This window comes from Gavia stellata, chromosome 27, assembly GCF_030936135.1.
Source record: "Gavia stellata isolate bGavSte3 chromosome 27, bGavSte3.hap2, whole genome shotgun sequence".
In the NCBI taxonomy this organism is placed as follows: domain Eukaryota; kingdom Metazoa; phylum Chordata; class Aves; order Gaviiformes; family Gaviidae; genus Gavia; species Gavia stellata.
Window position 1 is genome coordinate 1971596 of NC_082620.1, and position 20642 is coordinate 1992237.

The window sequence follows — 20642 nt, forward strand, 5'->3', positions numbered from 1 at the left end:
AACTGCATGCCCGGATGCGACCGGGCTGCGCTATCTTCCCTCGCCGTGCATCCTCGGGGGGATGCGAGGGGTCCCGGGGGGCGAGTGGCGGCGTGAGGGATGCTTTGAGCTGTGTTCCTCCCGCTCCCATCCTCCATCTAGCTCGAGGCTTTCCTGCTTCGCCAACATCTGTCCAGATGTGGCTGGAGACTCCTCGTCCATGGGCATCACCTCCACGGCACCCCATCCCCTTCCCCTGAGCATCCCCATCCTCTGTTGCATCCCCAGAAATAATCCCTGGAAAACCCTTTGAGCATCTCAATCCAGAAGCAGCTTCAGGGCGTAAATAAAAGTCGGGAAAAATCGGACGCGTCCTTGAAAACTTCCCCTCGTTCCCAAGGCCGGAGATTTACAGCTCCGATAATTCTTCTTGCAGTTCTTTATCCCGCGTCCGTGCCAGCGTGTATTTTCTTTGCAATAAAAGCCTCAGCCTCGGTGAATAAATTTGAGGCAGTGGCTTTAGTGACAGCTTTCCCCTCCGCTTCATTTTTACCATAAAAAAAGGGAGAAAAGAGAAAATTTGGAGTGACCGTTGAGTTTCGCCCAGGAGGGGAGAGAAGCCCTGGGTGGGGAGAGTGGGGTCTCTTTCCAGGAGCTGCTGGTTTTGGGGAGTTAATCCTCAAAATCCCCTTCTCCAGTGCCTGGCCTTTTAAAAAAGACTATTCTAACCCTCTGATGGATCGATCTGAGCTGTTCTAGCCCCAGAACGCCCATCTCCCATCTGCCTTGCTTTCCTCTGCCTTTTCCTCCTTAATTTTGTACTAAACATTGCTCCTTGCAAGAGGGGGAGAGAAATCTGAAGGCATTGAGGGGCACAGGGAAGAAATGAGTCCTCCCCAGTCCCAAAAAGAGCCTTTTTTCACTTAAAAATTACAACCCCAGCGAGCAGCTGGAGATAGGAGTTGGCGACGTGATAACTGGACAGAAACGCGCAGGTTTTGCTTTTAATGTCAGTAGGCTCATACTAAATAAATAGTATTTATTGAATCTTAATAAAAATACTTAAAAATAAAATATTGACAATAAAAATATTAACGAAAAAATATTAACAATAAAAATATCAAAAATAAAAATCTTTTAAAACATTAAAAAGCGGGTGCAAAGCTGCTCGTGTGTTTGCAAAAGGGACGACGGGCATCTCACGTACGGGGGTTTTTTTGCAGGTCACCGATGGTGGCACCATCAAGCAGAAGATCTTCACCTTCGATGCCATGTTCTCCACCAATTTCTCGCACATGGAGAATTATCGGAAGAGGGAGGATCTGGTCTACCAGTCCACCGTGCGGTAAGTCACCCCGATATCACCTCCTTTGACTTGTTGGCTGCTCTTTAATGCCTATTTTTAGGAATTTGTCCCCATTTGGGGGCAGTTGAGGGTATTATGGCAATACTCGACGTGTCCTCTTCGGCTGTCGGTGGGGTATCTTTGCATTGCAAAGAAATTATCGTCCCTTAATGCGCCGTCACCAAATATCCAAAGTCCTGCTTGTCCCTAGGGAAAAGGTGACATCGGCAGAGATTTCCAGGGGTGAAAATGGGCAGAGAAAAACAAGGCTTGGGAAAGAAAGACACCAAAATAAAATAAAAATACTTATAAAACAGGCGGCATGGAAGCTTGTCTTTGCTTTTCTTCCAAGTGTGAAAGCACTTGCAGGAGTGTCAACTTTATTACTAATTACACACTTGCTTTATTGCTGGTGTTATAAAACCAAAACTGGAGCCTGAAAAAAATTTCAGGGGGATACTTTATTCAAAGCAAAAAGGCTGGGGGGAAGTATTTATTTTTCACAATTTTTTTTTTCCTTTGTTTCCTTTTTAAATTAGAATTTGCTGATCGGATTTCAAAGCTCGTTTTTCCCCAGCGCGGGGTAATAAAAATTCTGTGTATGGTGGGGAAAATCCAGTCGTTTCCTCAAGGTGATGTGATGCATACCACCTGCAAATGTCCGTGTACGGGTTGGAAAGGGCTCGGCGTGGCTTGTCCCGTCAGATGAGCACGTGTGCAAGCATGAAATTCTTTCTAATTCTTTGGAATTTGAATTTTTGAGGTTTTTTGCTGTTTTTTCTGCTACACTCAGAGCTATGTTTTGTTATAAGCAAGAGCAAGTGTGTTAGATGGCTGCATGGGAATAAATGTGAATATAGAGTGGAGAAAAGAAGCAGGAAGGCAGGGCTGGAGAGGACATGATCGGGGTTGCTCAGGAGATGCTCAGAGGATGCTCAGGATGCTCAAGGGTTGCTCAGGAGGATGTGCAGGGCTTGGTCAGGAAAAGCTCGAGATGCTCAGGGGTTGCTCAGGAGGGTCAGGAGATGCTTAGGGGTTGCTCAGCAGTTGCTTGGGAGATGCTCAGGGGTTGCTCAGGTGATGCTCAGGGGTTGCTCAGGTGATGCTCAGGGGTTGCTCAGGGGTTGCTCAGGAGGTGCTCAGGAGATGGTTGAGATGCTCAGGAGGAGGGTCAGGAGATGCTCAGAGGTTACTCAGGGAGATGCTCAGGACATGTTCACAGGATGCTCAGGGAGATGCTCAGGAGGGTCAGGGTTTGCTCAGGGGAATGCTCAGATGGTGCTCAGGAAGGTCAGGAGATACTCGGGATGCTCAGGGGTTGTGCAGGGGGATGCTTAGGGCATACTCAGGAGTTGCTCAGGCAATAATCAGAGTCTGCTCAGGAGATGCTCAGAGGATGCTCAGGAGATGCTCAAGGGATGCTCGAGTGATGATCAGAGGTTGCTCAGGGGAATGCTCAGGAGATGCTCAGGGGATGATCAGAGGTTGCTCAGGAGGATGTTCAGGAGATGCTTAGGAGCTGCTCTGGTTCTCAAATTTTGCTTCCCCACGTAGCGCGGGCTCCGCTCAGCTGCTCGCTCGGCTGTTGTACAAATTTCTGACACGACTAATTATTGTTTGGAGGATGTTTCGGCAACTTCACAAACGGATTACACATTCCCTAACTCAACAGCCTTGCTTGCCTGCCATAAACCCAACGGTTTTGCTCAGCGCTGGATTTGGCCATTGCTCTCCTCTAGCAGGGAGCACCGGGAACGTTGGAGAATTAAACCAGAATAAAACATCCCCTGTGCATGGAGCGAGAGATCACGAGCATCCCTTGAGCAAGGGACAAGGACATGCCATATTCACCCTGTTATGGCACGTTGCACCATCCCGGCGAGGCAAAGCAGCTGCTTTTTTTTGGCTCAAAACCCTCCGTTTTTCTCCCTTTCACCGTATATTGTAGAACTAATAGAATCTGCGAGCAGAAAATTTCACCGCCCTAGGACCAAGCACTTAAAAGCATTGGTAATCGTCGGCACGACGCCGGCAAATCGTCCGTGGAGCCAGGGATGTTCGCGGTAAAAGTCTTTTCACACAGTTGCCTTTTTTCAGAGGAAAACAGCAACTTGCCTGGGGAGAAAGGAGATATTTCTGAGAGGTTATGAAAAAAGCTTGTTTTCTGAATCATTGGCTTGATGCTTTTTTTTGTGGGGGGTCCTGCCTTATTTTGGGCTCTGGTGAAGAAAAGGAGTAATATTGGGAAGGGTTTGGTGATGGGTCAGTCGCTTCCCAGCCGTTGCCACTCAGGTTTTCTCTCCCTTTCATTTTACCCTTCTGTATTTTCATCTTTCTTTTTTTTAATCTTCGTAATGGCACGGTCACGTCGGTGCCGTCCCATGGAGCGTTATCCCGGGTGGCGCGGCTCTTATCTGCGCGGCGCAGAGGGCTGCCGGGGCTGCCTCTTTTCACAGCGGCTTTGAACGCCGCCCGCTCAGATGTGAAGAGCAAAGCCGGGAGATATCCAACCCTGTTTTTTTTTTCCCCTCCTCTGATTAAAAACCCACCCTCGTCAAGTAAGGCACTGCTTTATGAATATCTATATAATATTTTTTTCCTTATTTTCAGCATGCTTAGAGGACGCAAAGGACGCGACGGGCAGCGTTTTGTCTTTGCAGGGCTGGGGGTCCCCTCCCTCTGGTCCCTACCAAGCGCAGAAACGTCAAACCGACCCAATTAGGACCATTTTACACCCAAATCTGCGTGCAAACCCAAAGGGCTTGTCCTTCACGGCGAGGGGCAGCTGCCAGGATGGAGAGGGTCCCCAGCTTGGTGGGGACCAAAACCGCTCCTGCATGCCGCTAACGAAGGGCGTGGATGATTTCCCGCTCCACGCGTGGGTAATTAGAGGCTGGAACAGATGGTGGAGGCTTAGTTGAAAGCGTTGTGGCCATTAAAAGGAGCTGCCAAGTGAATGTTCGCTTCGACGGGGGCTTGTTTGTGCTGGCGGGGGGCTCGCGCGGCGAGGAGGAGGTGTGGGAAGGCAGCCATGGGTTTTTGGAAAGGGTCTGGCAAATCAGTGCCAGATTGCACCCCCAGCCGGGGAAGATCCGCAAGGTGCATGCCTGGATTTGTCCGGAAAGGTGGGGGGTTTTAAGCTGGAGGTGGTTTGCTGGGTGCTCAGTGCAGGAATTGCCTCCGTCCTCTTTGCCACGGTGGGATGCTGCCGGCCGACGAGGTGGGATGGTGCTGCCGCTGAGGTGGGATGATGATGCCGGCTGGAGAGGCAGGATGCTGCTGACCAGCAAAGGTGGGATGATGCTGCCAGCGGCAAGGCGAGATGCTGCTGCCAGCCAGCGAGGTGGGATGCTGCTGGCTGGCGAGGCAGGATGATGCCGGTCGGCAAGGTGGGATGATGCTGCCGGCCGGTGAGGTGGGATGACGCCAGTCCGTAAGGCAGATGCTGCCAACTGGTGAGGAGGGATGATGCTGCCGACCGGCAAAGCGGGATGCTGCCGGTCAGCAAAGCAGCTCCTTTGCAGCTGGCATGAGCGTTTCCACCTCCAGCAGCACCAATCCTTTTGCACATCTCTTCCTCTCCTGTTTTTTTTGTATCTATATAAAGAATCTAGATAATATATTGATAGAGGCGTGCTCTGGATTTGCTTGGAGTTTGGGCTTGTGATGCTTTTTATCCACCGGGCTTTGTTACAGCCGTTGCATCGCTCAAGCGGTCTGTAACGTCCGGCGCCGAGCCTTTAACATCGGCGTTTCGCAGGCGTTTCATGTCCACGCTTCATGGGTTTTTGCTCTCGGCGGTGCCTTTACCTCCTGTACGCTTCTCCTTTCAATAATGCAATTACTTACTCTCCCGAGGAGCTGTCAGTGCCGGTAAACTCCAGCTGCTAAATTGCATTACACAGCTCTCTCCTGCAGCCTTTGCAGTTATTAATAGTTTATTGATCCCCATCACCGGCGAAAAGCAACCCCATCCGACGCCTTGACATCCGGATGCCGACCGCTGCGTCCCCCAGGAAAATAGGGTCAGGATGGAGCGGGAGCAAGTGGTGAGCCCTGTCTCTCCTCCCCAGCCTCCCCGAGGTTCGCATTTCGGACAACGGTCCCTACGAGTGTCACGTGGGGATTTACGACCGAGCCACACGGGAGAAAGTGGTCCTGGCCTCCGGGAACATATTCCTCAACGTGATGGGTGAGTGCAGCCCCCGGCTGGGTGGGACCGGAGGGAAAAGGGCTGTGGGGTCTTGGGGTGAGGGGACAGAAGGGATTTGGTTCATTTTCCCATCCCCAGGGATGCGGACAGGGATGGGGATGAGGATGGGAATAGGGACAAGGATGGGGACGGGGACGGGGATGGGGATGGAAACAAGGATGGGGACGGAAACAAGGATGGGGACAGGAATGGAGATGAGGACGGGGACAAGGGATGAGGATGGGGACAGGGACGAGGATGGGGACAGGGACAAGGATGGGGACAGGGACATGGATGGGGTCAGGGGTGGGGATAAGGATGGGGACAACAACGGGGATGGAGACAGGAATGGGGATGAGGATGGGGATTGGGATGGGGACAGGGACGAGGATGGGGACGGGGATGAGGATAGGGTCAGGGGTGGGGATGGAAACGAGGATGGGGATGGGAATGGAGATGAGGATGGGGACAGGGACGGGCATGAGGATGGGGACAGGGACGAGGATGGGGTCCAGGATGGGGATAAGGATAGGGACAGCAATGGGGACAGAGACAAGGATGGGGATGAGGATGGGGATGGGGACAGGGACAAGGATGGAAATGGGGACGGAGACAGGAATGAGGGTGGGGATGGGGACGGGGATGGGGACAGGGGTGGAGAGAGGTGTGTGTCGAGGACGCTGTGCTAACACCTCGGCTCTGCTCCCCGGCAGCTCCTCCAACGTCCATCTCGGTGCTTGCTGCTGACACGCCAGCACCCTTCAGCCGCTACCAGGCGCAGAACTTCACCCTGGTGTGCGTGGTCTCTGGCGGCAAGCCCGCCCCGCTGGTGAGCCCCCAGGGTCTTTAATCTTTCATATATAGATATATATATATATAAAATGAAGCAAGCATGAAAAAATATATATATTAAAAATACATAATACATATGTGCTGCTTTTGGAGGCAAAATAAGGCAAGTCGCTGCCTGCTACCCAAATCTTGTCCTGCAGCATCTTTCCTTGGGGACCTTGGGAAGGAGCTCCATCCAAAGCTACCCAAGGGGATGGGATGCTGCGGTTGTCTGGGGTGGTGGCTGTCCCCACCAGGCTCACCGTCCCTTTTGTCCCCACGCAGGTGTACTTCAAGAGGGACGGGGAGCCCATCGAGGCCACCCCGCTGCCGGAGCCGCCGGCCGGCGCCGGGAGCTGGGCACCCCGTAACCTCCTTCACCGCGACCTGGATGACACCAAGGTGCCGAAATCGCTGGCGGCTGAAGGGGAGGTGGGAGGCGGGCGAGCCCCGGCCACGGCAGACCCCCCGCGGGGGCTGGCAGCCGAGCGGGGTCCTGTCACCGAAACCATCCCCGAAACGGTGGTAAGCCGGGAATTCCCGCGATGGGTGCACGTGGCGGAGCCCATCTACTATTTCCGCCACACGCACGCGCCCGTCAGCGACGGGACGGTGGAGGCGCGGGCCACCCTCACCTGGACCCTGAACCCCCAAATCGACAACGAGGCGCTCTTCAGCTGCGAGGTGAAGCACCCGGCACTCTCCATGCCCATGCAGTCCGAGGTGACGCTCGGTAAGCACGGCCACCGTGGCAGGGTTTGGGGGGTTTCTTGGCTTTTTTGCTTTTTATTTTCACTTTTTGCAATTTTTTTGCTTTTTTCTTTTTGCCCTTTTTTTTTTTTTTGGCATTGTTTTGCAAATTTTTTTGCTTTTTTTGCTTTTTTTTTGTGCATTTTTGGCACTTTTTGCACTTTGGCTTTTCTTTTGGGTTTTTTTTCAAGCACCCGTGGGTTAAAGCGGGGTACCATGTAGGGCTGCGCAACGATAGGAGGAGGCGATGTCAGGGCTTCACAAAAGTAGGAGTGAGGGCAGAGGGTTTGGGGGGGTCCCTCAGGCAGGAGAAGGGGTTTGCTGTGTGTCGTAGGGGAGGCAGAGCATGTGGGGGGACTGTGTGGGGCAGGAGGGGGTGCAAGGAGCAGGAAGGCAAGGGCAGTTTGGGGGGGGGCGAGGCAGGGCTGGGTGCTAGCAATAAGGGTGCTTGGGTGGGGTTGTCCTGGGGTCTGTGGGGTGCAGAGCCCCTCGTGCGTGGGGGAGGTAAGGAAGGAGGCTGCAGGGCTGCTGCCCCCCAAGTTCTCACAGACTCAGAGTGCCCCATAAAGGGGAGCAAGCCCTGGCCCTGCAGACGGGGGTGCTGAGGGCCCCCCAGCCATGGGGGATGCTATAGGGTGGGTTTTGGTGGGTTGATATAGGCATGGGTCTGGGAGGGGGCTGTAGACTCAGGCAGTGAAGGTTTGGGGTGATGCGTGGGGCTTTTAGGGGGGAATCGAGGTTTCTGAGGTCTCAGAGCAAGGCAGCGATGTCAGTGGCAGGGGGTAATGTGGGCACAGCCCTAGATTTTGGGGAATCTGTGCCGGGCGAAGCTCCCTCGGTAAAAAGAGGATGAGTGTTTGCATATAGCGAGGTGACACAGGACTGGGGCAGGGGGGAAAACGAGGGGCTGGTTTGGGGGGGAGCCAGGGCTGTGCTGCGTGTAGGGATGAGCAGGAAGGGGGGTGTTAGAGCTGGGGGCGGGGGCTGGGGTGGGGGACCTGGTGTTAGGTGGGTCTTTGCCTTGGTTACCTGCATGGCAGGTCAGGAAGTTGGTAGCCCCTTAATGTTACCTCCTATGGGGTGTAAATCTGGGAAGAGATGGGACTCAGGAGCTCCTCTGGACTGGGGTCATATTAGGGCAGGGGCAGACACCTTCATCCCATAGTGACATCAGCTCCATCCATCTATACCCAGTCCCAGGAGACCTGAGGACATGTCATGTTGGCCATCACCACCCAACTCATCCCAGTGGGGATTGCTGGTGAGGGGCCAGGCTGGCCCCTGCATAGGGGCAGCCTGTGGGGCTGGTGAGGCCCCAGCTGTGATAGGGTGGTGGGATTGAGGCCAGGGCCGCCCCGTTGGCTCCCAGCATGCCCAGGACCCTGGAAGAGCAGAAGCTCCACAAGTGACTGTGGGAGCTGGTGAAAAGAGTAGTTAGTGGGGCCCCTCACTTCTGCCCCACCTTGGCTGGTCAACTAGCCCCCAGGTAAGGCTGGGGCTCCCCTCCCTTCTCCTGGTTCCTCATCAGAAGAGGCTGAGCTCTCCACCAGAGTTGGCCCATCTTCAGGGCACCCTCCTGGGTAGGCTGCTCCAGCCTTCCTCCCCTCGAGCTGGGTGGAGAAGACTGGGCTTTGCTCCTGGCCAAGTAGGGCACTTGGCTCGCTGCATCGGCAACGATGTACCATCTCCTGGAGAGCTTTGACTCGCTGGCTTTCCACCCATCCTTGGCACAGGCTTCAGTGTGCAGAGGCCTCTCAATGCTGGTACTCCGTCTCTTTTCCTTCAGCTCATCAACCACCTCAATTAGTGGGAGGTTGGTGGCAATGAGGAGGTCAAGGGGAGGTTGGCAGTCAACAAGGAGGGCAGCAGCTCTCTTGCTAATAGATGGCCCTCCATTATCTGTTCCTGCCCACTGAGCATTAAAGCTCTCTCCCAGCATACAACCAGTCAAAAAATAACCTAAAAGTCCTGCATTTTCACACCTTCTGCAGCTCAGGTGTCCACTCTCTGGGGCTCCCCATGAGGCCAAGAATTTGATGGGTTGCTGCTTCATCCCCAGTAGCTCCAATACCTGTAATGGCAAAGCTCACCCCACACTGCCCCCCCAAATCCACAGTCCTCCTCATCCTCTAAAATGCCTTCAGCCTATGCACCTCACTGGGCGCCCCACCACCACCGCCCACACCCAGGTTTTTGGCACCATCACAGCAGATCCCCCATTAACCCCCTCCCTATATATAAATAGTATATATACACTATATAGACTCTCAATAAAAGCCACATTGAAACCCAGACAAACCACTTGCTTTGGTACAGAAAGCTGTCTTTCCGTACAGACCATAGCATGGTGTAATCACCTGCAGCCCATCACCCCTGCTTTAACACCGGAGGATTGGATCTTGCATGAATATTGCAGTCCAGGTGCACGACCGTGGTCTCTGGACCATGTCTATGCACAGCATCCTGGGCCATGGATGCCCTTTCCAAGGGCCAGCACCCACCACCACAGACCAATATGCTTTCTGGTGGCTGTTTGTCCCTTTGTGTCATGCTGCGGTGACGTCCAGGCTCAGCCTGTCCCATTCACAGCGGCGTTGAATATACAAAGGATGAAACACCCACTTTTGGCAAAACCCAGTCTCCCTCCTGCCCATTTTCCCCTTCAAACCTGCAAAAGGGTCCTTCCATGCAAAGTCCAGGCAGCTCCTGGGGCTGTCCCATCCCACCTGTGGCCCAGGAAGGGACATCCACGCAACCCCGACCCAGCTGGGAGCAAGGAGCAGACCCAGTGTGGTGTCACCCCACCATGGCTGGCTGTATTACTGCTTCTCCCCCCGCAATGCACTGGGCAAAGGCACCCCAAGTCTGGTGTGGGAAAAGGGGTCCTCTCCTCTTTACAGGGCTGTGCTTGGCATTTTGTGCCAGCAAGGCTTTGTGGCTGTCTCCCATGCTAACAGCACTTTTGCACGACTCACCGAGGCCACCTTGACATGGGACCTTTCCATGAGGTGCCTGTCTCCAAGGCATCAAACCAACCTGACCCCCGCTTTGTCCGCCGTTTCTGAGCGGGGGCAGCTCTGGTGGGAAATACATCCTTGGCCATCAGTGCATCCCATTACAGTCAGCTATCAATCTCACAGTCTTCCCATTCATCCGCCTGTGGGTCCTTGCCCACTTGTCTATCAGTCATTTGGACGCCCGTCAGCCTGTCCATCAATCACCCAGCCATCAGCTGGCACATGCTGTGCCACCCCCTCACCACGATCGTTCATCAAACCATCATTAACCCCAGCCAAGGGCACTCATCAGCACCAGGAACCCCTCGCTTGGCTGATGTCCCTTCTTGTCCCCTTCCCTTGCAGTTGCTCCCAAGGGCCCGAAGATCATGATGACCCCGACAAGAGCCCGCGTCGGAGACACTGTGCGGATCTTGGTGCAGGGTTTCCAGGTCAGCATTCCCATCCACCCCCATCGCCGTGGGGTGATGCCGTGCCAATGGACAACCTTGCATCCACACCAGCACTTTATGGGGTTGGCTTGGTGGCCTTGGGTTGCATCATGGTCCCTACACTGATGCACACCTGGACATTTCGGTTGTACCCCGTCCTTGCTCCAGGTGTGAGGCAGGGCTTACTCACCCCCTACACCCATTCACAGCCCCCCATCTCCCCACAGAATGAAGTCTTCCCTGAGCCCCTCTTCACCTGGACCCGGGTGGGGAGCCGGCTCCTCGACGGCAGCACTGAACACGACGGCAAGGAGCTGGTGCTGGAGCGGGTGCCGGCTGAGCTCAATGGCTCCATGTACCGCTGCACTGCCCAGAACCCCCTGGGCTCCACCGATACTCACACCCGGCTCATCGTTTTTGGTATGGCAACACCACGGGGGTCAGCCCTCCCTCCACAAATCCTCACTCATCTCCCCCGCAATAAAACTGTCTCTCTGCTATTTCTTTCCCATTAGAAAACCCGAACATTCCCAGAGGAACAGAGGACTCCAATGGTGAGTGATGGTGGGACTGGTATTTTGACCTGAAACTGCCCAGGGAGGGAAGGAGCGTGCAGAGAGCATCCCTCTTTGCATCGCTCCAAGCCCTTGGCCATCTCTCCTTGCATGACCCCAAGCCCTTCGCCATCTCTCCTTGCATCACCCCAAGCCCTTGGCCATCTCTCCTTGCATCACCCCAAGCCCTTGAACATCTCTCCCTGCATCACCCCAAGCCCTTGAACATCTCTCCCTGCATCGCCCCAAGCCCTTGCCCTTGGCAGCAGGGATGTCCGTGCACCAAAAGGGGCCCCATGGATGCTCCCCGCAGCATGCCTGACCCGATGCCCACCACATGCAAGCTGCATAGCAAGTTTAGAAGGGGGATCCCCCCCAAAAAAAGGTGGTGATCCCATCCTGCTTTGAACCCAAGCGTTGAGGCACGGCTTCCTAAACTCCCCATCTCTTTTCTCCTCCTGCCTAGGTTCACTTATTAGCCACTGCGGCTTCAGACTAGTTTTGGCGCTCACCCTAACAGTGATCCTGGAGCTAACGTGAAGCTTCGCCTGCCTCTTCCTCCTCTTCTTCTTCCTCCGTACGGCTCCACTTGGCATTTACACCTCCATCAACTGGTTCTCTCGCTCTCTCTTTTTTTTTTTTTCTATACTATTTACAGTCTCGGTCTCTCTTTCTGTCTGTGTCTTGGCTTCCTCAGACAATTTAATTAAAAGGAAAAAGAAAAATCTTGCCCAGTAGAAGGCTGTGCTTAATGTTTTGCCTTGTCCTGGGGTACCCAGAATGATTTTGGGGTACCTAGAGGCTTTGCAAGGTCTTGGGGAGGGGGTGTCTATTATGCAGGGGCCAGATTTCTGCTGGAAAAATCACTATTTACACCATTCCCACTGCACCGAGCTGCTTCAGGTCTCAGCTCCCCAGGGTAGGGACCACACATGTCCCCAGCATGAGGGACACTGGGGACGAGTCCTACACGTGGACGGTGGCACTGGGAGCCTGAAAGCCGCGGATCACTGGCCTTATACCCCAGGACCTTGGTTGGGGCAAATCAGCTTTGCTGGAAGACGGGAGCCGTGCACAACGCTCGTCCTGGGCTGGACGGCCAATCTCTGGTGACAGGCGGCTCCCGACCCAAAATGTCAGCGCTCACACATGAGTGGGCAGCACGCGTCCCATCGGGCAGCGCCGGCACGGAGGCACCAGCCGTGTTTGAAGTGCTGCACCCGTTTTTGGTCCATGCCACCCTCCCCATCCCTCTTGGCTAATTGTCGCCGTGGAAACAGATAACGGTGCAGCATGGCCAGATCCTGACCATTCCTATGGTACCCCGTGCCACCGGACACATCCCGGTACGGCGTTAATCCTGCTGCAGGACGGCTCTTTGCAAAAAACAGGTGGGTTTGCCCCAATCCTGCTCGGTGCTGGGGGATGCCGGCGGTTTGCCTGGCTGCTTTCCCTCCCCACGGTGCCCGGAGAGCATCCAGCCCTGAGCCAGGATCCCTGGGGAGCGGATGTGGGGGGAGAGGAGCCCGAGGACAGGGCACTCCCCTGCCTTTTCCCCGGGGAACTCTTAATCCTAGAGGATTAGCCAGCAACCATGCGGTGCTTCATCTTCCAAAGCCCCGTACGAGTGCTAAGCATTATTATTACTATTATGATTAATTATTATTAAGCAGATTCAGCCCCTGCCATGCTCTGTTGCCAACCTTGCTGCGAGCGATTTCCCAGCCTCAAAGGAGCCGAACAAACACGCAACGGCTCAGGAGTTTCTTCCCTGGCAGCAATGCAGGGACAGACTGGGGCTGGCTGGGATGTAGGAGGGTCAACGGTTCCTCTTTCATCCCAAAGCAGCAGCATCCAAGCATCTGGATGGATCCCTTCCAACCAGCTGCCTGAACCCCCCCGACTCTGTCCCCGACCACTTTCACTGCTCCAGCCCTTCGCAGCTCCCTGGGTGAGAAGGGAACCTTCATTTTTTTAGGGGAACCTTTATTTTTTAGGGAAATCCACATGACTCAGTTTACCCCCGTGCTACCGAGCAGGCAGCAGAGCCCCCCCACCACAGCACGGATGCTTCTCGCCCTCCTCGCTGGATTGGAGATCCTAGTGGGGACCTCATCCCAACGTGATTAAACAACCATTAGGCCTTCTCGCTTTGAAAATGGGGATTTACAGATGCCCAAACCTCCATTTAAATGCAAATGTGGTGATTTTAGCCCGGACCCATGGAAATGAGGAGCATTAGAGAGGCAGTGCCACCATCAACCGGCTCTGCTTGGTGCCACCTCAAGAGTGACGTGACCTTCCCATCCAGCAGCTGGGAGTGGACCGGTGGGCTCGGAGGGCCGGTAGCCCAAATCCTCTGTGTGCATTCGGGATGCTTAATGCTTTCCCATGGTGATGGATCAGGCTATAGGATGAGACCTTCTCAGCACCAGCACAGCCAAAGCGATGACCGAGGGGACATGGGAGTCTCTCCTCATTTTGGGCAGAGATGCTGCCTGCTTTCCCAAAGTCCCCCAAGTCCCCGAAGCGAGGGACACTGAGAGATGCCACCCCACCAAAGCAGCGAGCCAAAGAAAGCCTCCCACGCTGTGCTGGACCCTGCCTTCACCTCCTGCCCCTCTCATCCTTCACCCACCACCTACCAGCCCTGCCTCCCCGTCCCCATCCACCTTCCTGCAGGTAATTACAAAGGACATCAATTAAATCCCTGATTCCCCCCTACCACCCACCCCGTTGTTTGAGGACCTGGCAGTGAATAATGCAGGAGGCTGGCGGGGGGAAAGAGCTGCTCAGGTTGTTTCATTATTGATGAGAGATGACGGATCCACAGCTGACAACCTGCCTAAGAGATATGATTAGCTTGTAAAAAATTAATCGTGCTTCTTAGAGATGACGCGAGCTGAAAACCCCAAGGAGCGGCGTTATCGATGTTCCCTAATTTCAGGGGACTTTGAAAAGGTTTTAGCAAAATTTGGAGGAGGCAATTACATTCAATTAGAGTCACAAGTGCTGAGACGTCACTGCTGCTCGGAAGCGTCACGGCTGCATCCCCTGCTCCCTTACACTGCCACTCAAACTCCTTACCGCAAGGTATAGATAAATATACATTTATACGTCGGACCTGAATTTTTGCCATGGGAATCCTCCTTCCCGACTTCATCCCCTGCAGCTCAAACTCGACAGTCAGGCTCTGGTCCCCATCCTGCCATTTGTGAAGGTGACAGCACCCAGAGCACACTGCCTGCCCAAAACGCCCTCGCCTCCCCCTGCGCTCCATGTTTTGCCAACCCAAGGTCCATAAAAACCCGCTGGTGATGCGGATAACCGCCCTCATCCTGGCAATAATGCCGGTCGGGGTTTTGGCAGCCCAGCCCTGCATCTCTCAAGGATGTCGCACATCTGAGCCCCAAGCCCTTTGGGATATCGGTGGGGAGATGGTGGGGGGGCACAAAACTGAGGATGCTCCGGCTCAATGGAGCTAGGAATGCCAGTGGGAGTGATGGTGGGCTTTGCTCGGTGCTTCCCCTGCCTCCCCCACCTCATTACCAGGCACAGTTACTGCCGTGGCCGGGTTCACAGGGCCACCAAGCACATACATAATTCATACTTCCCAGCTCACAAACACAAGGATCTTTGCAGCTCTACCTGCAGATTAAAAACCGCGGCAGCGAGAGATGAAGAAACCCAGGGTCATGGTCATGCACCGGTGGCCAGACCCTTTGCCAATTAGCCGAGCCCCAAAACACATGTCCAGCCTTGATGCACATTCCCATTGCCCCAATTCCAACTTCGGCTTTGGGACCCTCCGCATTTGCAGGCAGGAAGGATATACCTTCCCGAGGTTTTTGGTGGACCAATCCCCCAGGCAATGGATTTGATGTCCCCATGCCAAATAGGCTGGAGGGGAGCGGCTGGGTGGGTTTTAGCTGGTGTTGTTTTGGCCCCTGGCCCAAGCTCGAGATGCAACTGAGCAGGATGCATCAGTCCAGCTTTTAATTTAAATATCCTCATTCCCCCAGCCTCTTTATTGATGCATTTCCCCACTCTGGACCCATACAAGGTGACAACTTCCCAAATATTCCCCTAAAAGCCGCTGGTGGGCTCTCCCCGTTCACAGCAGGGATGCGCACAGGTGTCCCGGAGTGCCAAACCAGCACAGGGAATTTACTCCTCTGCTTCTTTTCCATCCTCTTTCTACATATACAAATATTACACTATTGAGCACGTGGTCCTCCACCTAACAAGCATCCACAGCAAGTCTAGTGGCAGATATACAACCACCCCCATCCCCTTCGGCACTACCACTGTCCCCGTGCGAAGCCATCGGGTGAAATTCAGCATCTCAGCATCGGCAGGGAGGGCACCTCAGCGCTTGCAGATGCTGGTGATGTTGGGGATCGTGCCCCAAGGAGGTTCAGATGCTCCTCCCCATCGCAAAAGGCAGTGCCTGAGCTCGTGCAACGGCTGGTGGAGATCAACTGCTGCATGGGATGCGGTTTGGGAGGCTGCGGACGCCGGGCGTAAGCTCACAAGCACCCACCACCCATTAAAGACCCATGGCGAGACCTCCTCCCACCTCACAGACCCGTGACCCATACAGTTGGGACCCATCACACCCACACGTCATACAGGGAGTTGTTTTAGCATCACTTGGGTTCATTTCTCCGGCAAATCCCACCGGATTGGGACCAAGCTAGTGGGGAGCGAGTCCCCGCATACAAAGAGGAGCGGCCGCCCACCCCCACCCACATTTTGGCTGTTTCTTTGCAGCCTTGGAGGGCCTCGTTTCTTTATGCATCTCTCAGCGTGCGAGATGTTCCCCTCAGGGAAAAGGAAATTAATTTTATCCCTTTGAATTCAGCTCATTTTAGCGGCGGTTGCAGAGGGATGCCATTCCCCAGGGCCCCTCCTCTCCCCCCCCCCCCCGCCGCGGTCCAGGCGTGGGGACACGGCTGCCTCGGGGATGATGGGGACAACAATTCCCCTAAATCTTTGAGATTCAGATCAGAACCAGACACATCACCAACATCTTTCCAGGGGGAGAAAGAAGCAAGCGTGACACTGTCTGGCATCCTCTGTGCCTCAGTTTCCCCACAGTGACTCCAATCCCTGCAGAAATCCCACACGCAGCAGCGCATCAATCTGAAACGACGACTCACATCTCTCCCATCCCTTCCAAGCCCAAATTTCTTCCTGGTCCCGATGCTTTTGTTTACTTCCCTTAGTTCACCCCTGTGCACATGGATGCAGGTCTCTGAACGCAGCGGCCACCAGCCGCAGTTTCACTCCTGCCTTTATTTGCTCTTTGGTGCCGCATTTTTCCTTCCTCCCAAAGCCCCCATCTCCTTTTACACCGGCTCTTAATTCCCCTGACCATTTCCAAGCTGGCCTCAAAGAGACCCCAGCAGCTTTAGGGTTACTTCCCGTCACCCTTCGTTAGCCAGCATGTCACAAACGAAGGCCACTGAATTAGTCACCCGCCTCTGCCACGGAGCAGCTGCTCGGCGTCGGACCAAAGGTCTGCCCGGCACTGGGCTGCTTCTTCCTCCCTTCCCCGTGCCTGCATCCAGGGATGAGGGACCTCTCCCGGATGAAAAAAACTTATTTTCCCCTTCCATGGCATGATCCCTTTTAAATAGCAAAAGAAACGGGGAGGCAGCACCAGTGGGCTGCTGGGAGGAGATACTTTTCCTCCCTTTGTGCTTCCTTTTGCTTTTCTCTGAGCCTCTCTGTTTACCAGGCTAATAAAGCCGGCTCTGTGCCGCCAGCTCTGGGCTGCACCTTTTCCCTGGAGCCCAGCCCATCCCAAACATGCAAAGCTTGTCCGGAAATCTCCTGCCAGCTTTGCCCGCTCAAAGTCACCTTGCCCCAAACCTTCAGCTCCACGCTCCGGGCTCGCTCGGCAATCATTAATCGGCTTCTCCGCGTTCCCGGCATAGAAAAATGCCCCAGCGGGTAACCCTGCCCTGGCAGTCCGACATGCAGCTGGCCGGCAAGCTGGTCCTCTCCGCCGCCGCTCTGCTCCTCCTGACTTTGGCGTACAGGTTTTATAAGTCCCGCTCGCTTGCCAGGGGCAAAATCCCGCCGGCCGACGCGGGAGGAGAGCAGAGGGAAAACTCTGCCCGGGATGCGGATGGGGATGAGGATGGTGCGGCAGGTCTGCGACGGAGGAGGGTGTTTGGTGAGGAGGCGAGGAGGGATGGTGGGGATGTACAAGCGAGCGGTCAAGCGAGCGATCCTGGGACATGGCGCACACCTCTCCGGGGGGATCAAAGTCTGCCAGGGGGTGAGGAGGAGGAGGAGGAGGAAGGAGAGGAGATGGTTTCTGAACTGGGGCTGACTTGCAGGAGAGCGGGGATGGGCAGGAGGGGAAGCAAGCCGGCAAGCGAGCCGGCAAGTGAGCCAGGAAGAGAACCGGGAAATCAGATAGGAAGTGAGCTGGGAAGTAAGCTGGCAAGCAAGCCAGGAAGCGAGTGGGGAAGCGAGCCAGGAAGCAAGCTGGGAAGCAAGCCAGGAAGCAAGTTGGGAAGTGAGCCGGGAAGTGAGCCAGGAAGCGAGCCAGGAAGCAAGTTGGGAAGTGAGCCGGGAAGTGAGCCAGGAAGCGAGCCAGGAAGCAAGCTGAGCTCTTATGACCCTGGGGACACGGCCGAAACACTGAGCAGCCGTGGGGAGGAAGGCACACTCGCCCCAAGCACCGGGCTTTCCCCTGGGATTGCTAATGCCCAGACGGCTGGTGACGGACATGTCCAAAGCACGGAGCAGGATTTGGCTGGCGGAGGCATGAGCCGGGAGGTTGAGGCGCGTGGGGGGACAATCCAGACCCTCAGCGTCACCTCGGACCTGGGGCTAACAATGACAGCAAGCAACGTGGGGTCGGATGCCTCCTACTCTTTCTCCTCAGTCACAAAGATCCAGGTGGAGGAGAACTACATCGCCGAGCGGCGGGCGAAGAACGGGGCCAGGCAGCTGGTCCCCAGCCTCAAAGGCAAAGTCTACGACTACTACGTCCAGTCCATCTCCCAGTCAGTGTCGAAGAAGAGGTCTCTCCCATACATCCCTCTGGGAACATCCCGGCACTGCAGCTCGGAGCGAGTCAATGAAGAGCTGCAGAGTTTTGCAACCCAGGAGCTGGACCCAGTGTCGGCAACGTGGGATCCCACCACCTCCTCCATAGTTCCACCACCTACAGGGAGCTTGGAGATCTCCCCTGAGCCACCATCTCCTGGCCGCAAGGACAGCATCCTCCAGATTGCTGACAGTCCCCACCTTCAGCTGCCCATGGAGGGTTTTGGGGCCACCACACTAGCTGGCACACCACCTGCAAGCCCCCGGCCAGGGCTGGTGGCCAGTGCTGACCTCTTCCAAATGCCACCACCCACCCACCTGGACCTGGGGAACTGCTATGAGGTCCTCTGCACAGCCAAGGCGCAGAAGCTCAGCCACCTCCAGGAGGCCGCCTACAAGGTGATGAGTGACAACTACCTGCAGGTGCTGAGGACACCCTCCATCTACAGCCGCCTCAACGCCGGCGAGCGGGAGCTCATCCTGCGGCGGAGGATGAAGGGGAAGATGTACGTGGCCGTGGCAGACGTCAACGTGCAGGAGCCCGGCCTCCACACCAGCCGCCTCTGCTACTACGATGACAGAGGGGACTGCTGGCATCACCTCTGCCACGTGCCACCGGAGGTGGTCTCCCGGGGGTGCGCCATGTGCAGCATGTTCAACTACCTCTTTGTGGTGGCTGGCTGCGAGGGCACGGGCCGGACGCAGAGACCCTCCAACCGTGTCTTTTGCTATGACCCCCTGACCAACATCTGGAGGGAGATCTGCCCCCTGAACCAAGCACGGCCGCACTGCAAGCTCGTGGCTTTGGATGGACACCTCTACGCCATCGGCGGTGAGTGCCTCTGCACGGTGGAGCGCTATGACCCCCGGCAGGACCGCTGGACCTTCACCGCACCCCTGCCCCATGACACCTTTGCCGTGGCCCACACGGCCACGGTGTGCGACGGGGAGATCTACGTGACGGGGGGCACCTTGCGCTACGTACTGCTGCGTTACACCGCCCGCTCGGACAGTTGGAGGGTCAGCCCAGCCGGCGGTGGCAAGGACAGGACAGCCGAGATGGTGAGTGCCAATGGCTTCATCTACCGCTTTGACCTCCACCGCAGCACAGGCATCAGCGTCTACCGCTGCAGCGCCAAGGCCAAGCTATGGTATGAGTGTGCTGCCTACGCTGTGCCCGACCTGTCCAGCTTCCAGTGTGCCGTGGTGGGCAACCTGGTCCACTGTGTCAGCCGGCACTTCCACATACGCTTCTTGGCTGACCACATCTCACCACGCTTTGGGACCAAGGAGCTGCAGCCCTTCCCATCGCCCCGTGGCAGCCTCCTCCCAGCCGTCCTGGTGCTGCCAGAGGGAGGGATGGCACAAACACAGGTTTGAGGGTTCCATGCTGGGGTCTCATGCAACAGTGGTGGTGGCTCAGATGTGATACGATGGTGAAAGCTGGTAGAAGAAGCCACCAGCCCACATTGGTCCACATAGCATGGGACCAACACTACCAGGGAAATGTTACCCATACCTACCATCAAGTAAGCATCCTCCCAGACCCCGTAAGTAAGGAAGGAGACACATTGCCCTTGGGTACTGCCAGTAAACCCAGCCTTGAAGACACAAGGAAGAGCAAAGCAAGGAGCTGGGTGGACTTGTTTGCTTAGAGGTATTTAAACAGAGGTGTGCTTGCTCAGATGCAAATAAACCACAGCTCCCTGCAGGCTCTTCCCGATAAGTAGCTGCTTTACACACCAGCTGTTTAATATTGACCTGGACATGCAACACACGGGGGATTTTAGGGTGGAGGAACACGCAGGGAGGTTTGATCCCGAAGGAGGTATCACTCAAAGGTCAGTCCCATCAGCATCAAGCCAACACTGAGCCTTCAGGCTTGCCTACACAATTCATCCCAGGGTCGGAGGCTGAGGGCCAGAGGGTGCACTGCTCCTACCAGTGCCTTGTTATCTGTTACCTTCTCCTCAGCACAGAGTTTTTTATATATATATATATATATTTATATGCACGTGATGTAAATAGGCACTATAGATTTATAGACAGCTGGTCTTAAAATGAAATTAAAGTGAACATTTGGTAAAATTAACCATGGGCTACTGTTGCGCATCATTTCAAGCCGTAGCCAAGCCTAATGGGAACAAAGAGGCCGATGCATGTTTTACATCGCTAATTACTGCACAAACAATGTCTCTGAGGAGGCAAGCAAAAGCAAAGCAGGGCTCTGGATGTGAGCAGCCCGTCTTTCATACCCTTTTCCCCAGGTTTCACTGACCTCACTCTGCTGCCTTCATATCCTGCCAAAAGCCTACTTTGGGTAATTGCATTTTCTTCGCCTCTAGCCACTAGAGAAATGGCTCGTCATCCGTCATCTGTCAGCCCCAGACGGACAAAAACAGCTCCCAGACGGACAAAACCCTCCTGTACCTGCCTCCTTGGTGGCAGCAGGTCATGAGCACGAAGTCATGGATG

At 55.1% G+C, this 20642-nt stretch overlaps 2 protein-coding genes across 2 annotated transcripts in view; both read left to right on the plus strand.

Annotated features, from left to right (window-relative positions):
- IGSF21 (immunoglobin superfamily member 21) overlaps positions 1–11639 on the plus strand; it is a 96032-nt gene extending 84393 nt beyond the window's left edge. Inside the window, exons 4-11 of the mRNA XM_059829841.1 lie at positions 1203–1324; positions 5398–5516; positions 6230–6345; positions 6633–7080; positions 10460–10545; positions 10773–10965; positions 11061–11099; positions 11566–11639. Coding sequence (XP_059685824.1) covers positions 1203–1324; positions 5398–5516; positions 6230–6345; positions 6633–7080; positions 10460–10545; positions 10773–10965; positions 11061–11099; positions 11566–11639 — 1197 coding nt within the window. The remainder of the gene's footprint in view (positions 1–1202; positions 1325–5397; positions 5517–6229; positions 6346–6632; positions 7081–10459; positions 10546–10772; positions 10966–11060; positions 11100–11565) is intronic.
- A 5406-nt stretch (positions 11640–17045) lies between these two features.
- Positions 17046–19547, plus strand: KLHDC7A (kelch domain containing 7A). Its single transcript, XM_059829842.1, has one exon. The coding sequence runs from the start codon at positions 17046–17048 to the stop codon at positions 19545–19547; it is 2502 nt and encodes an 833-aa protein (XP_059685825.1).
- The last annotated feature ends 1095 nt before the right edge of the window (positions 19548–20642 follow it).